The sequence below is a fragment of the Oryctolagus cuniculus genome, chromosome 13, assembly GCF_051225735.1.
Source record: "Oryctolagus cuniculus isolate XC-2025 breed Fujian yellow rabbit chromosome 13, ASM5122573v1, whole genome shotgun sequence".
Classification (NCBI taxonomy): domain Eukaryota; kingdom Metazoa; phylum Chordata; class Mammalia; order Lagomorpha; family Leporidae; genus Oryctolagus; species Oryctolagus cuniculus.
The window spans coordinates 105,779,339-105,798,307 of record NC_142879.1 but is presented as its reverse complement, the minus strand read 5'-3'; the positions used below and the strand labels follow the sequence as shown (position 1 = coordinate 105,798,307).

At 41.6% G+C, this 18,969-nt stretch overlaps 1 protein-coding gene across 1 annotated transcript in view; it reads left to right on the top strand.

Annotated features, from left to right (window-relative positions):
- Positions 1 to 18,969, top strand: part of MYO3A (myosin IIIA) — a 236,160-nt gene that overhangs the window by 3,887 nt on the left and 213,304 nt on the right. The window contains exons 3-4 of the mRNA XM_089312433.1: positions 10,603 to 10,787; positions 14,414 to 14,548. Of these exons, the coding sequence (XP_089168559.1) occupies positions 10,620 to 10,787; positions 14,414 to 14,548 (303 nt within the window). The 5' untranslated portion in view covers positions 10,603 to 10,619. The remainder of the gene's footprint in view (positions 1 to 10,602; positions 10,788 to 14,413; positions 14,549 to 18,969) is intronic.

Genomic DNA, 18,969 nt, shown 5'->3' with positions numbered 1-18,969 from the left:
GACAGGCAGAGTTAGACAGTGAGAGAGACAAAGAGAAAGGTCTTCCTTCCATTGGTTCACTCCCCAAATGGCCGCTACGGGTGAAGCCAGGAGCCAGGTGCTTCCTCCTGGTCTCACATGCGGGTGCAGGCACCCAAGCACTTGGGCCATCCTCCACTGCACTCCCGGGCCACAGCAGAGAGCTGGACTGGAAGAGGAGTAACTGGGACTAGAACCCGGTGTGCCGGCGCCGCAGGCAGAGGATTAGCCTAGTGAGCCACGGCGCCAGCCTAGACCAGTTCTATAGCCCGTCTGCTGACATCCCAGTGTCTCTTCCATCAAAAGCAGGACTTGTTTGAATCCAGCGGTAAACTTCCTGCGATACATTTTCAGCAGGTGGAAGCAGGTGTGTTGCCAGAGTCTTCTAATAAGAGTCTACAGAAAATATAGGATGAGCGTTTATAAAAGTGAGAATCATGGTATTCAAATATTGTTTGGTTGTGAGTAAGACCCTCCGAAGCTTTCTCAGAGTGCTCCATATTATGGCGTACCTTGCCTTGCATGGTGACTGAAAATGGTCTTCTCTGAATATGCTTTGCAAAAGTTAATAATTGATTGGTATTTGCATTATATTAGAAAGTGAAATATGCTTCTGTTCTTATATGAAGCAATTATCCATAAATGGGTTTTCTAGAACCTCCCATTGATAAATTTGGTCATTGCATATAAAAGTATTATAAGACACTTGGAGAGTGAGTTTTTGGTATTAACTTATGACTTATGTACTCTTCTTGAAGGTTATATAAGTTAGAAGTGTGGAGTTAGAGCATGAAAGCCTATTAATGCAACCAGTTCAAGAAAAATAACCTCTATTTTTTATTTTTCCCTACTGAATTATTCTAGGAAGTTTTCCACTTAACCTTTTCCACTTAACCTAATTTTATTGATGTACAGTTATTTTTTTACTCTGTTCTGATTAGTCTTTTCATCCTTAATACTGTTCATTTGTACCTTTTCTCTGGTATTTTTCTTGATCAGTCTTGAAAAGAATTTGTCTATTTTCTAAAAAATTCTCTTTGAAGAGCTATTGTATTAATCAGTCCTCTAATATTATTGGTTCTCTATAATGTCTTTTTTTAAGTTTTTCTACCCTTATCTTCCTTTTTTCTACTTTCTTTGGTTTTATTCTATGGTTATATAATTTTTTGCCTTTCTGTCTTTACTCTGGGTACTGATTTAGCTACATGCCATGCTTTTTAAAAAAATTATTTATTTATTTGAAAGGCAGAGTTACAGGGAAGGAGGGAGGGAGGGGGAGAAATAGAGAGAGAGAGAGAGATATCTTCCATCCACTGGTTCACTCCCCAAATGACCTCAACGGCTGGAGCTGGGCCGATCCAAAGCCAGGAGCCAGGAGCTTCTTCTGGGTCACCCTTGTGGGTGCCCAAACACTTGAGCCATCTTCTGCTGCTTCCTCAGGTGCATTAGCAGGGAGCTGGATCAGAAGTAGAGCAGCCGGGACTTGAACCAGCATCCATATGGGATGCCGGCATTGCAGGCTGTAGCTTTACATGCTACACTACAGTGCCGGCCCCCATGCTGTGCTTTTTGATGAACTGTATTTTCATTATTATTTGGTTCTAGGTCTATTTTAATATATTCATTATATGTCCTCATTGTTGAATTGTTGAATAGTATCTTTTTAAATCATACAATCATATAGACTTTTGAAAATTATCTTTTAGTAATTCATTTCTTAATTTCATTTCAGTCGTAACATGCTCAGGAAGAATAACTTTAGTGTGTGTGGGGGATTCCAGAGGTGTTCCAATACATCCACTCTAGCTTCTTGATGTTTATCTATCCTTAAAACCTTTTTTTTTTTTAAAGATTTATTTATTTACTTATTTGAAAGGCAGAGTTAGAGAGAGAGAGAGAGAGAGATCTTCCATTCATTGGTTCACTCCCCAAATGGCCACAATGCCGAAGCTGGGCCCATCCGAAGCTAGTAGCCAGGAGCTTCTTCCAGGTCTTCCACTGGGTGCAAGGTCCAAGGGTTTGGGCCATCCCCCACTGCCTTCCCAGGTGCATTAGCAGAGAGCTGGATCAGAAGTGTAGTAGCCAGGACTTGAACTGGTGCCCATATCTGATGTTGGCTCTGCAGGCCTCTAAAGATTCCTTCTTTATCTTATGACATCCTGATTAAAATGTGCCTTGGTATGAGTTTCTTTGGGTTTACTTTGCAATTCCTTGAGCATCTTGGATTTGTAGATCCATGTCTTTCCTTAAATTTGTGAAGTTTTTAGCAGTTAATTCTTCAGATAGGATCTCTTCCCTGTTTTCTCTTTCTTCTCCTTCTTTAACTCCCAGAATGTATGTATCTGTCTTGTTGATGGTGTTCCACCTGTTCATTCTTCTTCATTTCTTTCACATAATAGTTGCAAATGAGTTGCCTTCAAGTTTACTGATTTTTACTTCTCCATGTTGTAAGTCTGCTACGGAACTCCTTTAGTGAAAGTTGCATTTAATTATTTTTCATATTCAGATATCTTTCTGGTTCTTTTTATTAAGTTTGTCTTCCTTTATATAATATGTCTGATTATAGATACTTATAAGTGTTCCCTCTTTCTGTGTTCTGTGGGGGGGAATTATATGAGATGGCATTATTTCTTTTTTAATTATTGGATAGAGTGTGTGGTTGAAACCATTAGAAATATTTCTATTTACTCCTCTGTTCTTTCTGTTCAATACTCAGCAAATATATGGATCACCTTCTCTGCTCCAGTAACGGTTTTATAGAATTTGGGATACATTATTGAACAAATTGGACAGAAATTTCAACCCTCATGAGGCTTACATTTTAGTAGTGGAGAAAATAAAGTAGACATAATAAACAGGAGATTATTTAGTATGTTAAGAGATAATAAGGGCTATCAAAGCAGGAGAAAGAGAATCATAATTGAGGATTGGGAGGCAGGACTGAGTAGAGAAGGGCAGCTTAAGATTTTAAAAAGGATGGCGTGAATACATACAACTAAAATATTAATAAAAAGAAATAAGTAAATATAAAAACTTTAAAAAGGTATTATACCATCTTTAAATATTTCAGAGAATTCACCTGTGGAAAAATCAGAAACCTGAATTTTTTGTGAGAACTTTTTAGAAACATTTGTGTATTTGAAAAGTAGAATTACAGAAACAGAGAGAGGGACAGAGAGAGAGAGAGAGAGGGATATCCTTCATGTGCTGGGTCTCTCACCCGAATGCCCACCACAGCCAGGACTAGACAAGGCGGAAGCCAGGAGCCAGGGACTCAGCCGAGTCTCCCACATGCGTGGCAGGAATCCAAGCACCTGGACCATCACCTGCTGTCTCCCAGGCACATTAGCGGAAAGTTGGATTGGAGGTGCAGAGTAGTCAGGACTCATGCCAGTGTGAGATGCTGGTGTCCCAAGTGGCAGCTTAGACCTGTTGTGCCACAACAGCGGGCTCCTTGTAAGAAATTAAAAATTAAATTTTTCTAAAAGGAAAAGTTAGTAATAAAAAACATGAGCAGGATGACTACAGTGGGCCATGGTGAGAAGGTGATGGCTGATGTATGTGGCTATGGGAAGAAAGCACTGCGGACAGAGGGGACAGACAGCCCAATGGAGGAAGAGCCTGCCATGTCTTGGAATGTCACAGGCCAATTTGGTTCTGTTAGGAAGAATTAAGTTCAGGCCTCCAAACACAAGCAGAGTAATTGCTGAGATAAATGTTAAGATCCTGAAGTAAAATGCTTTTATTTTTTATGGTATTATGACCTTTTTTCTATCTTAAAAAAAACATAGCTTAACTTTTAATAAATCATTTAGAAATGATGTCTTCTCTTTTAAAATGTAGCTTTGAAGTAGCTTTTCAAAATTATGATAAATATACATCTATCAAAACACATTAAATATGTATGTTGAAGATAATTGTTTGGCTTATATGATTGTATAATTAATAACTTACTTATGTTTTTAATTTGAGGGTCTAGGGAATTATATTCTGTGAGTGCTAAAAGACTTGAAAAATATATGAACAGTCATTATCATATAATTATTATAGTCACAAAGTAATTAGTTATTTTTAGTTGCCAACAACTGTGACATATTGGTATTTAAAAATTTTTTTTCCTCTTATTTGAAAGGCAGATAGATAGCCAGATAAAAAGATCTTGCATCTGCTGGTTTACTCCCCGAATGCCCACAACAGCCAGGACTGGGCCAGGCTGAAGCTGGGAGCCAAGAACTCCATCTAGGTCTCCCACATGGGTGCTAGGGCTACATAGACTTGAGCCATCACCTGCTGCCTCCCAGGGTGTACGTTAGCAGGAAGCTGGATTTGGAAGCAGAGCCAGGACTCAAAGGCACTCTGATGTGGGATGTGGGTCTGCTAAGCAGCATCTTAATCATGGCACCAAACGACTGTCACTGTTCTTAAATAATACAGAATCTTGTAGTGGAAAATGGGCAGAAGACTTTCTTGTAGTTAGTTCTAGGATTTCCTTACTGTATGATCTTAAAGAAGTCATTGTAAGTGGCTTCATTTTACCTACTAGTTGGGAATATTCATTGTTTTCTTCCACATGGGATTTGGCAAGATCTCTTCTGATTCCAAAATGACTGTGATTATTGTTTTATAATGCACAGTGTAGTAATACACTGCCTTCAATATTTGTCTGACAGAGGAGTGACAAAGGGAAAATGGCATTTTAGACAAGCTCCTGCTCATTCTTAATGCTGCGGTTCTCTGTTCTGCTTTTAAGAAGATGCCTCCTCCCTGCTCGTTTGTTGTTTTCTGCTGTTTGTTCTGTTTGTTTGTTTGAACTGCTTCTTCCCTACACCTTTGCCTGATCACTTCAGATTTAACTGCTCTTCACCTGGGCTCCTAATCAGACTGTATGCATGCTTCTGTTGTCTATCAGTTTTCATAATATGCTGGTTACATATTTATTTATCTATGTGCTTTCTATCTTTGTGTTGCCATACCTCATCTAACTAGTGCCCATTTGGTGTTCAGTTATATTTTTATTGAGTTCTTACGCCTATATTGAAAAGCCAAGTTAATTCCTGATAGTTAGTATATTAGAGATGAAATTTGTGTTCAATAGCATTACTGCTTGGAAGGCAGTATTCCATGTAATGAGTGCTTCTCCTGGATGAAAATTCCTGTTTCAGACATTTAACAAGATATAATTGGTCTTTTGCTGTAACATTTATTTTGTGTAGATGGCACCAATGCCGATTTGCAAGACTCAAGGAGATAGATGTAAGAGGTAGTTATCTTGTCACTGATTACGAAGTCATTACAGAGGATAATTATTACTGATTACTTCTTTGCATTTTGGATCAAAGGCACAAATTTTATAAAGAGTAAGTGTTCAAAAACCATTTAGAAGTGTTTTTATGTAGTGATAGAATTTTTAGAAGGCATGCATAGCCCTATACTGTGTGGTATGCCCTTAAATACAGTGAATCAGAATATGATTCTTTTTTAAAAAAAAAAACTTATTTATTTATTTGAGAGGCAAAGTGAGCAAGGGAGGTAGGTAATAAGAGAGAGAAAAAAGAGAAAGAGAGAGAGAGAGAAATATTCTGTCCTCTGGCCCACTCCCCAAATGGTCCCAATAGCCAGACCCGAACCAGGCCAAAGACAGAAGCCTGGAGCCCCATCTGAGTCTCCCCATAAATGGCAGAGAGCTGGATCAGAAGCAGAGTTGCCAGGATTCAAATGGACACTGATAAGGGCTGCTGGTGTAATCAACAGTGGCTTAATCTGCTGCACCACAATGCCAGCTCCTAGAATATGATCATTTGTCTGGAGTTTTCATATCTCTCATCATTGTTTGTCTCTTACTTTAAAGTACTTTTTTTTAAAAGAAAAATATTTATTTACTTATTCAGTGGATATGAATTTAACATCAGTTATAGGCCAAGCAAACAGTTAAGCATTATTAGGTTTGGAGGAGAACAATAGAGGTGTGATCTCTGTTGTCAGAATTAATGGATGAACAAACATTTGTCCATCTAGTCTGTGTTTGCTGATCGCCTACCATGTTCTGGACACTGTTCTGAGAATTGCAGATGCAGTGTGAAAGTAGCGACGTCTGTACCCTCTTCCCTACCCTCATGAAGTTTACATTCTAATGGGCACATAACAGAGTAAGTGAGGAAGCCACATAAGGTGACTCAGGAAAGGCCTTTGTAAGAAGTGATGTCTGAGCAAACTAAAGGTTGAGAAATAACCAAAGACAAGACACATGGAGGCCAAACGGCAATTGCCAAGGATAGGAATGAATGTACTCTGATGTGCATTGGTTTGTAGTGGTTTTATTTTTATTTTTTGGCTAAATTTATTTGAGAGGCAGAAAAGAGGGACAGAGAGAGCAAAAGGGAGAGTGAGAATGAGAGAGCGAGCGAGTGAGCGAACAAGCATGCGTGTTTCCCTATCCACTGATTCATTCCCCCGATGTCTGCAATGACCAGGGCTGGGCTGTGCTGAAGTGCAAAGCCAGATACTTAATCTGGGTCTTGTGTGTGGGTGGCAGGAGCCCAATTACTAGAGCCAGCCCCTGCTGCCTACCGGGGTCTGTGTTAGCAGGAAGCTGGAGTCAGGAACCAGAGCCTGGAATTGAATCCAGGCACTCTGATGTGGGATCTTGGGCATCTTAATCAGTAGGCTAACTGTTCCAGTTTGTAGCTTCTGAAAGTGAGATGATTCAGAAATGTATTTCTGCTTCCTTTTTTTCAATGAAGTGTACAAAGTGAGGGCATCAACTGTGAAGTTTTTATGAGAGGGGTTGGGCACTCAAGAGGCAACCATTGAAGAAAGAACATTGTGAGGAGAGAGATCACTGTGCAAACAGTTACTTCCAAAAACTGGGAACATACGCACCAGGCAGGTGCAGTTGGGTGCTTGGCAGTGTTGAAGGTCTCCTTGCAGATTTGCTGTCCTGAATTTCTCCAGCTGTGGGTGCAGGTGTGAAAACAGTAGAGGCCTTAACCAGATTTTTTTTTTTTTGTCTAGGAAAATAAGTGTTGAGGATATTTGAAACAATTCAAGTCATAGAATCCAGGCTAGGGACAGGAAAGGGAGCAGGAGGTTGAGGCTGAAGATGGCTGATGAACGTCCAGAAAGTTGGGGATCAATGGATCAGTGCTGTGGGTAGAGCTGAAAGTTGTGTGATCACACAAGTGGATTTCATGGGCCAATAGTGTGGAATATTAATACATTTTTGGTAATATGTGCTTCTGTGTATGTGTAAACACATGCTAACACAGTGGCAATCACATTTTTAACTTAAAAGCAGTTTAGGGGCAGGTGCTGTGGCTTAGCAGGTAAAGCCACCACCTGCAGTGCCAGCATCCCATATGGGCACCTGTTTGAGTCTCAGCTGCCCCACTTCCAATCCAGCTCTCTGCAATGGCCTGGGAAAGCAGTAGAAGATGGCCCAAGTCCTTGGGCCTCTGCACCTGCCTGGGAGATCTGGAAGAGGCTCCTGGCTCCCTGCTTTGGATCGACACAGCACTGGCTATTGCGGCCATTTGGGGAGTGAATCAATGAATGGAAGACCTCGCTCTCTGTCTTCTTCTGCCTCTCTGTAACTCTGCCTTTCAAATAAATATATAAATCTTTAAAAAACAAAAAAGCCAGAGTGTCTTGTTTTTCCATGACTGAAATACTCTCATGGGCTTTTCAGCCGGATCTGAATGCCTTAAGAGCTGATTCTGAGGCCAGAGTGCTGTTTAGGACATCCGCCATTCTATGAGTCTGCTGTGTATCCCGCTTCCCATGTTGGATCGTTCTCTCCCTTTTTTGTTCTATCGGTTAGTATTTTCAGACACTATTCTTGTTTATGTGATCCCTTTGATTCTTAGTCCTATCATTATGATCAATTGTGAACAGAAATTGATGAAATGGACTAGTGAGATGGCATTGGTACATGCCACCTTGATGGGATTGAATTGGAATCCCCTGGTATGTTTCTAACTCTACCGTTTGGGGCAAGTCATCTTGAGCATGTCCCAAATTGTACATCTCTTCCCTCTCTTATTCCCACTCCCCTTCCATTCACATCAAGATTCATTTTCAATTCTTTTTATATACAGAAGATCAGTTTAGTATATATTAAGTAAAGATTTCTTATTTTTATTTATTTATTTATTTTCTTTTTTGACAGGCAGAGTGAATGGACAGTGAGAGAGAGAGAGACAGAGAGAAAGGTCTTCCTTTTGCTGTTGGTTCACCCTCCAATGGCCACCACGGCCGGCGCACCGCACTGATCCGAAGCCAGGAGCCAGGTGCTTATCCTGGTCTCCCATGGGGTGCAGGGCCCAAGCACTTGGGCCATCCTCCACTGCACTCCCGGGCCACAGCAGAGAGCTGGACTGGAAGAGGGGCAACCAGGACAGAATCCAGTGCCCCGCCCGGGACTAGAACCCGGTGTGCCGGCGCTGCAAGGCGGAGGATTAGCCTAGTGAGCCGCGGCGCCGGCTAAGTAAAGATTTCAACAGTTTGCACCCACATAGAAACACAAAGTGAAAAATACTCTTTGAGTACTAGTTATAGCATTAATTCACAATGTACAGCACATTAAGGACAGAAATCCTACATGAGGAGTAAGTGCACAGTAACTCCTGTTGTTGACTTAACAAATTGACACTCTTGTTTATGGCATCAGTAATCACCCTAGGCTCTTGTCATGTGTTGCCATAGCTATGGAAGCCTTTTGAGTTCACTGACTTTTATCATATTTAGACAAGGTCATAGTCAAAGTGGAAGTTCTCTCCTCCCTTCAGAGAAAGGTACCTCCTTCTTTGATGGCCCGTTCTTTCCACTGGGATCTCATTTGCAGAGATCTTTCATTTAGGTTGTTGGTTTTTTTCTTTTTTTTTCTTTCTTTTTTTTTTTTTTTTTTTTGCCAGAGTGTCTTGGCTTTCCATGCCTAAAATACTCTCATGGGCTCTTCAGCCAGATCTGAATGCCTTAAGGGCTGATTCAGAGGCCAGAGTGCTGTTAGGACATTTGCCATTCTATGAGTCTGCTGTGTATCCCGCTTCCCATGTTGGATCGTTCTCTTCTTTTTAATTAGTATTAGCAGACACTAGTCTTGTTTATGTGATCCCTTTGACTCTTAATCCTTTCATTATGATCAATTGTAAACTGAAACTGATCACTTTGACTAGTGAGATGGCATTGGTACATGCCACCTTGATGGGATTGAATTGGAATCCCCTGGTATGTTTCTAACTCTACCGTTTGGGGCAAGTCATCTTGAGCATGTCCAAAATTAATTGATTTACTTGTTATTTTGGCACTATGGAGGTACAGTGCAGACATTGATAATATCAGATACATAAATGATACCTGATACCATTACAAATACAGTAATGATATCAAATGCTGATATTATTCCTAGTGATGTCCAAACCGACCTTGTTGATTGTGTTCTTATAATTGATCAATAATTTCAGCACTGTGTCAGGTAATGGTGTTGAGTAGCAGCAGTACTGAGTGTTGTTGGAGTACAGAGGTGGGGCATGCAACCCAGAGTGGGGAGTGGTCACATTTGCAGGAAGTGACAGCTAAGCTGAGACCTGAAAGACAAGTAGGTGTGTGTTAGACTTTAGCAAAGACACCACAAGCAGAGGAGAGAAGGGTTGGTTGATATTAAGACCTTTATGCAAGAGGGGCCGGCGCTGTGGCGCAGTGGGTTAAAGCCTTGGTCTGAAGCACCGGCATCCCACATGGGTGCAGGTTCGAGTCCTGGCTGCTCCACTTCCAATCCAGCTCTCTGCTATGGCCTGGGAAAGCAGTAGAAGATGGTCCAAGTCCTTGGGCCCCTGCACCCACATGGGAGACCTGGAAGAAGCTCCTGGCTCCTGGCTTCAGATTGGCACAGCTCCAGCCATTGCAGCCATCTGAGAAGTGAACCTGTGGATGGAAGACCTCTCTCTCTGTCTCTACCTCTATTTGTAACTCTGTCTTTCAAATAAATAAAATAAATCTTTAAAAAAAAAAAAGACCTTTATGCAAGAAGAAAATGACCTGATGGATCCAGGGTGGCTGGATCATAGTGGATGAGAGAAGAGGTGTTAAGAATCAAGGGTAGGAAATTCACAAAGCCATATTTTAAAGGAGCTGGTAGTTTGTACTAAGGAAATGTTGTCCTAAAACTAAGAGAGAATGTGTTGATGAGTTTTGCTAAGAGAAGCAATGCAAAGCATGGTCTCTATTTAACAAGTGTGGGGGTTGCTTAAATGAAGTTGAATTTATCATCTCTACGGTTCATTCTGAAATTCTTTGTCATGCTGAAATATGAAGAAGTCAATCAAAATGATATAAATATGGCTCTTAATCTGAAGGGAATTACTAGCATTTAATGTGGACTGTGTGAAACACAAAGCCCTGTTTATAAGGCATTGTGAGACTCATATTAATCTGTTTACCAAGAATTATTTATGACTCTGGAGTACTTCTGGTTGCCTTTGTCTGTCTCCTATTGTGTCTGTGAAAATATGAGTGAATTGCCCGTGACTTCCTGTGTGCCATGTGGTATGCACAGTCAAATGCAGAGGCCGCTCTACCTTTTTTCTCCAGTGATGTAAGCCTTGGAGATGTTTCCGCTAATTGGGAAGACAATTGTATTTGATAACTTTCCTGATCCTTCTGATACCTGGGAAATCACTGAAACAATTGGCAAAGGCACTTATGGGAAAGTTTTTAAAGTACTGAATAAGAAAAATGGCCAAAAAGCAGCAGTCAAAATTCTGGATCCAGTTCATGTAAGTCATTTCCCCCTCACCTCCACCATTTTATTTTTAAAGTCTGTAAGTGTCTTTTATTTATTCATGCAAGTGTCATTCTAAAACAAGTTAAAATTAGAAAAAAAAAGATAAAATCTGATTTGCTTGATTTTCCTGTTTATATGATTGCCATATGTAATAAAGCACAATACTTGATGAATGAATGAATCCATCTACACATAAATAAATGCATGTCTCAACAGTTCAAGAATTGATTCGATATTACTTTAGCTTTTTAAAAAAGTCCCCGTGTGTATCAGTTTTCCTGCAAATAGAGTGTTTTATCAAACTTTGTTTTAAATCTGTCAAACAAATTGTTAAGAATGATGTACTACTTGGTTTAATGATCTGTGACTATTTTAAAATTTGTTGTATATGAGTAAAATAGATACCTTTTCATTTGATTATTGTATATAGCCCTTGCCCATATTCCTATTGGACAATGGTCCTTTTGCTTTTTATTTGTTGCACTCGTTAATTAGTGGAGCATTAAGCTTTTGACTATAATACAACTTAAAAATACATTATCTCAAGAATTTTTTAAAAAATGAGAAAAATCTTAAACACCATAACCACATGGTCTAGACTAACCCTGAAATGTCGTCTTCACCAGTCATCCTTTTCTTCTTGTGTTTACTTAGGCTTCCAGCTGAATTTCTCTTAAGGCAGCCTGAAGAGGATTGTGTTTTAAATTCAGTTTCTTTCACAGAGGGGAATTGATTTCCAGGTTTTCTTCCAAGTTTCCAAAGCAGAAATGCTGTGGATTTACAATCAGGAAGGGTTCCTCCTTGTGTAGAATTAGACTTTGTGCCCAGTCCTACTGGTCTCTGCTGATGTGGGGCCCTCGTAGGGCCCCCACTGCTTTTTGGGGAGCAGTAGGTCTGAGAGAGGAAATGCCAGGCCTTTTCCCTGAGGAGATGACTGAGATTCTGGTTTCTGGGAATGAGAGCGGGCAGTGTGGGGTATCTTCATATCCCCACCTCTGTCTTAGCTCGTGGCTGAGCCATCAGGAGTTCAGTCATTGCACACTCTCCCGAATTCTACAGACAGGCTCCCGCCCGGGTGGTCCTGATGCAGGGGCGAATGGCTGCCAGGGGGACATCAGGGCCCTCTGGATCCTTGTCCCAGAGTGTTCACTGACAAGCTGCAGGATCCTGTGAGGCATGTCTGGGCTTGCTTGTTCCTCTTAGGATTGCTTTGACTTTGTTAATTTCTGCTAAACCCTTTGGAACAACAGTGATCCATATTTTTTGAGCGGAGGACAAAGGGCAGAGGAGATTTATTTTTTTTTTTTTATTTCATTTAATTGTTTTTCATTTTCTTTGAAAGGGAGATAGGAAAGACAGAGAGAGCGACACACAGACAGAGAGAGAGAGAGAAAGAGAGCAAGAAAGAGAGAGAGAAGGAAAGAGAGAGAGAATCTCTTCTGTCTAGTGCTTTCCTCCTCAAATGCCCACAAGAGCCAAGGCTGGGTCAGGCCAAAACCAGGAGGTCGGAACTCAATTCAGGTCTCCCACAAGGGTGGTAGGGACCAGTACTTGAGCCATCACTGCTGCCTACATTAGTAGGAAAGTGGAATCAACAGCGGGCACTCCCATATATGGGATGTGGGCATCCCAAGTGGCTTCTTAACCCATATGCCAAATGCCTTCCCCAAGGGAGGGTTTATTTTAAAGAAATAATTTATATACACTTGAGGGAAAAAAATGAAAAGGCTTAACTGATGTCAAAAGCCTTCATATCGGCCGGCACCGTGGCTCAATAGGCTAATCCTCTGCCTGTGGTGCCAGCACACCGGGTTCTAGTCCCGGTCGGGGCGCCGGATTCTGTCCCGGTTGCTTCTCTTCTAGTGCAGCTCTCTGCTGTGGCCCGGGAGTGCAGTGGAGAATGGCCCAGGTGCTTGGGCCCTGCACCCACATGGGAAACCAGGAGAAGCACCTGGCTCCTGGCTTCAGATCAGCGATGTGCTGGCCACAGCGCGCCAGCTGCGGCTGCCATTGCGGGGGTGAACCAACAGCAAAGGAAGACCTTTCTCTCTGTCTCTCTCTCTCTCACTGTCCACTCTGCCTGTCAAAAAAAAAAAAAAAAAAAGCCTTCATATCCATCTTTTTGAAAATTTCCTACCATTTAAACTGAGGGAGGAGAGATTCAAGTTATATCAAGGTACCTGTCCTCTTTCCTCTAACCTTGCTCTTAGAGGCCCCAAGAAAAAGGACTTCTAATCCCCACTGTCTGGCCCATAATGAGTGTATCTCTCCCATTCCTTCCATTCTTGTTGGAGGAAAGAAGTGATTGTAATGAATATAGCCCCTATTCGTTCATTACTTACTTGTGTATAAGTAGGGTATACTTATCTTACAGATATTTATACTTACAAATCATTATAGTACTGTTACTGTAATGAAACATATGGATTTATAACTACAGTATGGGGGTGGGGAACCTGTTTTCTGCCAAGGGCCATTTGGATACTTATAACGTCATTTGTGGGCCACACTAAAGTATCAACTTAAAAGTCAGCCTGCTACAGGTTTATTGGATTTTGAGTCCCACTGGCGGTTGCCTTTGTAGGGCCAGACCAAATGATTTTTTTGAGCCTTGTATGGTCCATGGGGCGGACGTTCCCTCCCCTGCTATATAGTACCTTACTTGTTCCTTTGCTTTTATTCTTGTCACAGTACATATATGTCTAGCTAAGGATTATTAACTCTTCATTCATCATGTCACAAATGAAATTAAAATGTTTATAACTAAAAGATTATAATCTTAAATAAATCTAAATGTATCCAAGTATTTTTGCAATGATTAACTTTTTTTTTTTTTATTAAAGCAGCCTTACTGTTATGCATCAGTAATTTTCTTTCCAATAAAGGGATCAAATGCGCAAGGTAGTAGACTTGGAGTCTAGGCCTGGATTTTACACTAACCACCTCTGATTCTAAATTATCTGAGCTTGAGTTGGTTCCTTTACATTTAAAGCTCTGGTCTAAATTACTTTCTACTTCTGTGATTCCGTGGTTCTATGGAATAAACATAGACTTTAAATGTCACTCTAAGAGCAATATTTGTAAGGCTCCTGGTTTTGATTATTCTGTGAGTTGTTTCATAGATATGTGATTTTCTAGAAGTGTGACTACGTGGCTACCTGGCATTTTCACTGATAAAGTAGCAGCCTGCTGTACCTCCAGTGAATGAACCTTGAGTTAACATAGGGTTATATGCCATCTTTTATAATTTAGATTTTTCATTTCACTTTTTGAGAAAATTTATCACCTGTAGAACTGGTTTTTCATAGCTTCAAAATGTGCTTATATTCTAAAGAAACAAAATGAACCAATTCTAGTCCTAGATATTTTTATTTCAAATCCACAGCTTTGCTATTGTGATATAGCTAATAGAAGGAAGGAAAGAAAACCGGGAATAGTTTTTCTGATATATTTCATCCTAGTTGCATACGAAACAATGTACATGAGTCATTTCAATGTAGAGTACCAGACACAGAACTATCATGATGTGCCTTTGACAGAATTAGATTCTATGTCAGGAATCAATACTGTTTCTTTGACATTTTTCATATTGTCTCGTGTTTCTCTTTTCAAAACTAGGACATTGATGAAGAGATTGAAGCGGAGTATAACATCTTGAAAGCACTTTCTGACCATCCCAATGTGGTCAAATTCTACGGGATTTACTTTAAGAAGGATAAAGTCAACGGAGATAAACTCTGGCTGGTCCTGGAGGTGAGAGTTTCTGCACTGTTTGTGTGGGTGCAGTGCTTGCCTGGGTGTGTCTGCAGCAGGGACAGCATGAACAGGTCCTCCTGTTTTCCTCCCCAGCCATGTCCTCAGGACAGTGCCATGCCTAGTTCTGGCCTTGTCACCTTAAAGTCATATCAAGAAATTAAGGAAAAACCATAAGGATTCTTAAAAATGTAAGGAAATAACTCCATAATAAGAACTAAAGAAACAGAGACTATTTTTCCTGCAAAATGCCAAGTGTAAGAGGGATTTCACTATAATATTTACTTATTCTCCTGTATTTTGTGCAGTTAACTTGAACGAAGGCCCTGTGCAGGTGCTGAGACAGCAGAGCTATAATTTATTTTAAAGATTTATTTATGTATTTGAAAGAGTTACAGAGAGAGAGAGGGAGAGGTAGAGAGAGAGAGAGAGAAAGAGAAGTCTTCCATCTGCTGGTTCATTCCCCAGTAGGCTGCAACGGCTGGAGCTGCGCCAATCTGAAGCCAGGAGCCAGGAGCTTCCTCCAGGTCTTCCCACGTGGGTGCAGGGGCCCAAGGACTTGGGCTATCTTCTACTGCTTTCCCAGACCATAGCAGAGAGCTGGATTGGAAGTGGAGCAGCTAGGACTTGAACCGGCGCCCATATGGAATGCTGGCACTGCAGGCAGCGGTTTTACCCACTATGCCATAGCACTGGCCCCTATAATTTTTTTAAAGAGAGATCTTTGATCCACTGTTTCACTCCCCAAATGCCCACAGCAGCCAGGGCTGGGCCAGGATGCACCCACCACATGGGTGGCAGGGGCCCTAGTCCATGAGCCATGCACTTGCCGCCTCTCAGGGTGCACATTAGCCAGAAGCTGAGATAAAAAGTGGAGGGGCCAAGACTTGAAATAGGCATTCTGATGCAGGATGTGGGTGTCCCAAGCAGCGGCTTAACCACTGCACCAAATGCCCATCCCCATGGTTTTCTTCTTCTGTCCTTATTGGATGCTCATGACTTAACTACAGAGCCAGGTGGTTACATTTGTAGGGATCTTGGATTTACAGAACGGCAAGAAATTTCTGTTCCTTGTAAGTTATTCAGTCTGTGTTTTTTGTTGTAGCACCACTAACAATCTAAGACAGTGCCACTTCAGGAAAAGAAATCAAACAGTCAAAAAAATTAATCAAACGCTGTGAACACTGTAGCCAAGTAAACATATTTATTATCCCTGAGTTTGGGTAGTTGCTAAGTGGAAGGTGAGGAGTGTGCCTTTTTACGTCTGAATGAGTGTAGCTTTGAACGCATTTGGATAACTCTCCCTGATGCAGGACTTCTAGAAGGCGCCCTGCTAAGGTGACTGCCTGTCCTCGGTGAATTCAATTTTTCTGGTTTTCATTGAACCTATATATTACTCAAGTGAGGCAATCATTCATTCCAATAAAATCAATTAGAACTTTTAAAAGCTGTGTTTTCCAAACTCAGTGACAGCAAATACCTTTATTTGACTCCTGTCACAGCGTAGATTGGTTACATTCACTATTGTGTTTTTTTAGCATTAGATTGTTTCCTGTCTTTGGAACGTTCCATTACTTTTCCTGAGAAGTGGCACTGTCTTGATCTGCTCGTGCTGCAATAATAACAAATCGCAGACTGAGTAATTCATAAAGAACAGAAATTTACTTTTCAAGGGTCTGGGGCCAGTGGGTTACCTGGCGTCTGGTGAGGTCTGGCTGCTCTCTGCCTCCGCCATGGTGCGGTGCGCTGCATAGTGCTCACACCGTGGAAGGCAGAAGGGCAGGGAGCCTCCTGCTGGGGGAAAGCCCTTTTTTATCAGGACCTCGTCCCATTCACAAGCACCTTCAGGGGTACCTGAGTAAGTCCTAGTTTCCTGAATCCTTCTACCTTTTAATGCTATCACATTGACCATTATCATTCAAACCACGCTAGCCACAGAAATCGGGTTCACACTGTACCATTTACATACTTTGTGTTCATGTTTTCAGATGTAGGCTTTAAACGATTCTACAAATAATGGATATTGTTGTAGAAAAGATTTGAAACTATCAAAACCAATCTTCACGTTTAACATATGTACTTCACTTGTTTTTTATGTTTTTATTACTGTGTTATCCTATTTTTATACCTAATACAGATGAACTTAATCTGTTTTTATTTTTTCAAAATTAAGTACATTTTCTTGGTTAATAGAATGTGGGTAATAGCACAAGGCTGATTGTAGGAAGTAAATAGAAAGGTGGATCCAGGGGCCAGTGTTGTGGCAAAGCAGGAAATGCCACTGCCGGCATCACTGGCATCCCATAGGGTGCTGGTTCAAGTCCTGGCTGCTCCATTTCCCATCCCTAACAGCCTGAGAAAAGCAGTGGAAGATGGCCCAAGAGCTTGGACCCCTGACACCCATCTGGAGATCTGGAAGAAGCTCCTGGCTCCTGGCATTGGCCTGGCTTAGCCCAGGCTGTTATAGCCACTTGGGGAGTGAACCAGCAGATGGAAGATCTTTTTCTCTCTCTCTCTGTCTGTCTCTCTCTCACTCTCTTTAACTCTGACTTTTAAATAAATAAATATCTGAAAGAAAGAAAGATCCAGTGCCATGCCACCTTCTCTTGCTGGATCCCTGCTTTTGATGTGCTGTGACTGTTGAACTAGGGAAAGTGTGGCTGAACTTCACCACTGTCTCAGTTAGTGACCATGCCCTTGATCTTGGCGAGACTGTCAACTGCACTTCTTTTTTTTTTTTTTTTTTTGTAACATGATAATGGTGGTTTATGGCATAACAATTAGTACAACATCACAATAGTTTATATGGCATAAGAATTGCTTATGATATCACAATAACAGTTTATGGTACCACAAACTGATTATGACTTTATATGTATGACATCCCATTGGTTATTTTTTTGTTAATTGATTATGAGATCACAATGATAGGTATATGATATAACAATGGTGGGTTATAATCCTAGTTGATTGAGAAATTACAAAGATTTTTATGAAATCGCAATTAATTAAAACATAGCTTTATGTTATTTATAAAATTACTTTTTATTTCATAATAATTGTTGACTTTAAAGTGGTTTCAGTTTTATCATATTTGATTATAGCATCATATTGGTAGCTTTATGAATCACATGGAGGCTTATGATATAAAAGTATTGATTCATCATTTCAGAATTGATGATGACACCACAATGAAATTTCATGTCCACACAGTGGTCATTTTTGGAATCATGAATACACATATATTTTCGTCATGAATATACTTCTGGAACCATCCATCCCCCTGTTGTAGTCTGGAGGTTGGCCATGCACCTAAGCTCTTTGGTATCTCTGCTGCTCACCTGGGTGGCGTCCTATTTCCTGGACCCTGTGGCCTTCTCTTTTCAAGTTTCCTTCTCCGATGTCTGCATCACGTTGTTGTGTGTGCTTCACTCCCACCACCAGCCCTGCTGATGTGCCCAGCCCATGAGTCCTTTCTGTTTAGTTTCTGTAGGGAACACACTGCCTCCTCCCGTTCCCTTCCCTGAGTGTGTGTGGGAGGCCTGCGCAGGGGCCTCCTGGATGCTGTTGTCTGAGAGGCGCCACTTCCTGATCACAGACCCGGGTTATCCCTTGTTTTCTCCCCTCCCTTCCCGGCTGTGTCTCTGCCTCCACTGTTCACTGGCCCTGTGAGGGCAGCTGTGCAGGTGGCTCCCAAACGGCCTCGCTGAGGGCTGTACTGTGTGGCTCGCCCTGCATTGCCTGCCCAAGAAGCTCCCACCCTGCTCGCTGCCTCTCCCTGCTGCAAAAGTCCGTTAACATCTCATGCCCACCACTCTGCTTTTTTCTGTCCTCTTTTTCTCTGTGGTTTATACTTTTTTATTCCATCGCTAATATGTTAGCGGAGATTCAGGAGCAGCAAGAGAAAAGAAACGTATGCTTCAGCTGCCACTTTTAATTGCAGAGCATCTCAAAATGTAAAATAGATTTTCATGACCCTTTTCATCATCTAAAGCTGCGTATTACTATTTTTTTTTTTTTGACAGGCAGAGTGGACAGTGAGAGAGACAGAGACAGAGAGAAAGGTCTTCCTTTGCCGTTGGTTCACCCTCCAATAGCTGCCACGGCTGGCGCACTGCGGCCGGCGCACCACGCTGATCCGATGGCAGGAGCCAGGTGCTTCTCCTGGTCTCCCATGGGGTGCAGGGCCCAAGCACTTGGGCCATCCTCCACTGCACTCCCGGGCCACAGCAGAGAGCTGGCCTGGAAGAGGGGCAACCGGGACAGAATCCGGCGCCCCGACCGGGACTAGAACCCGGTGTGCCAGTGCTGCTAGGTGGAGGATTAGCCTAGTGAGCCACAGCGCTGGCCGCTGCATATTATTTTTTAAAGCCCTAATGTTTAAATAACCACTTATAGCCTTTAAAAATCAGACAATTTAC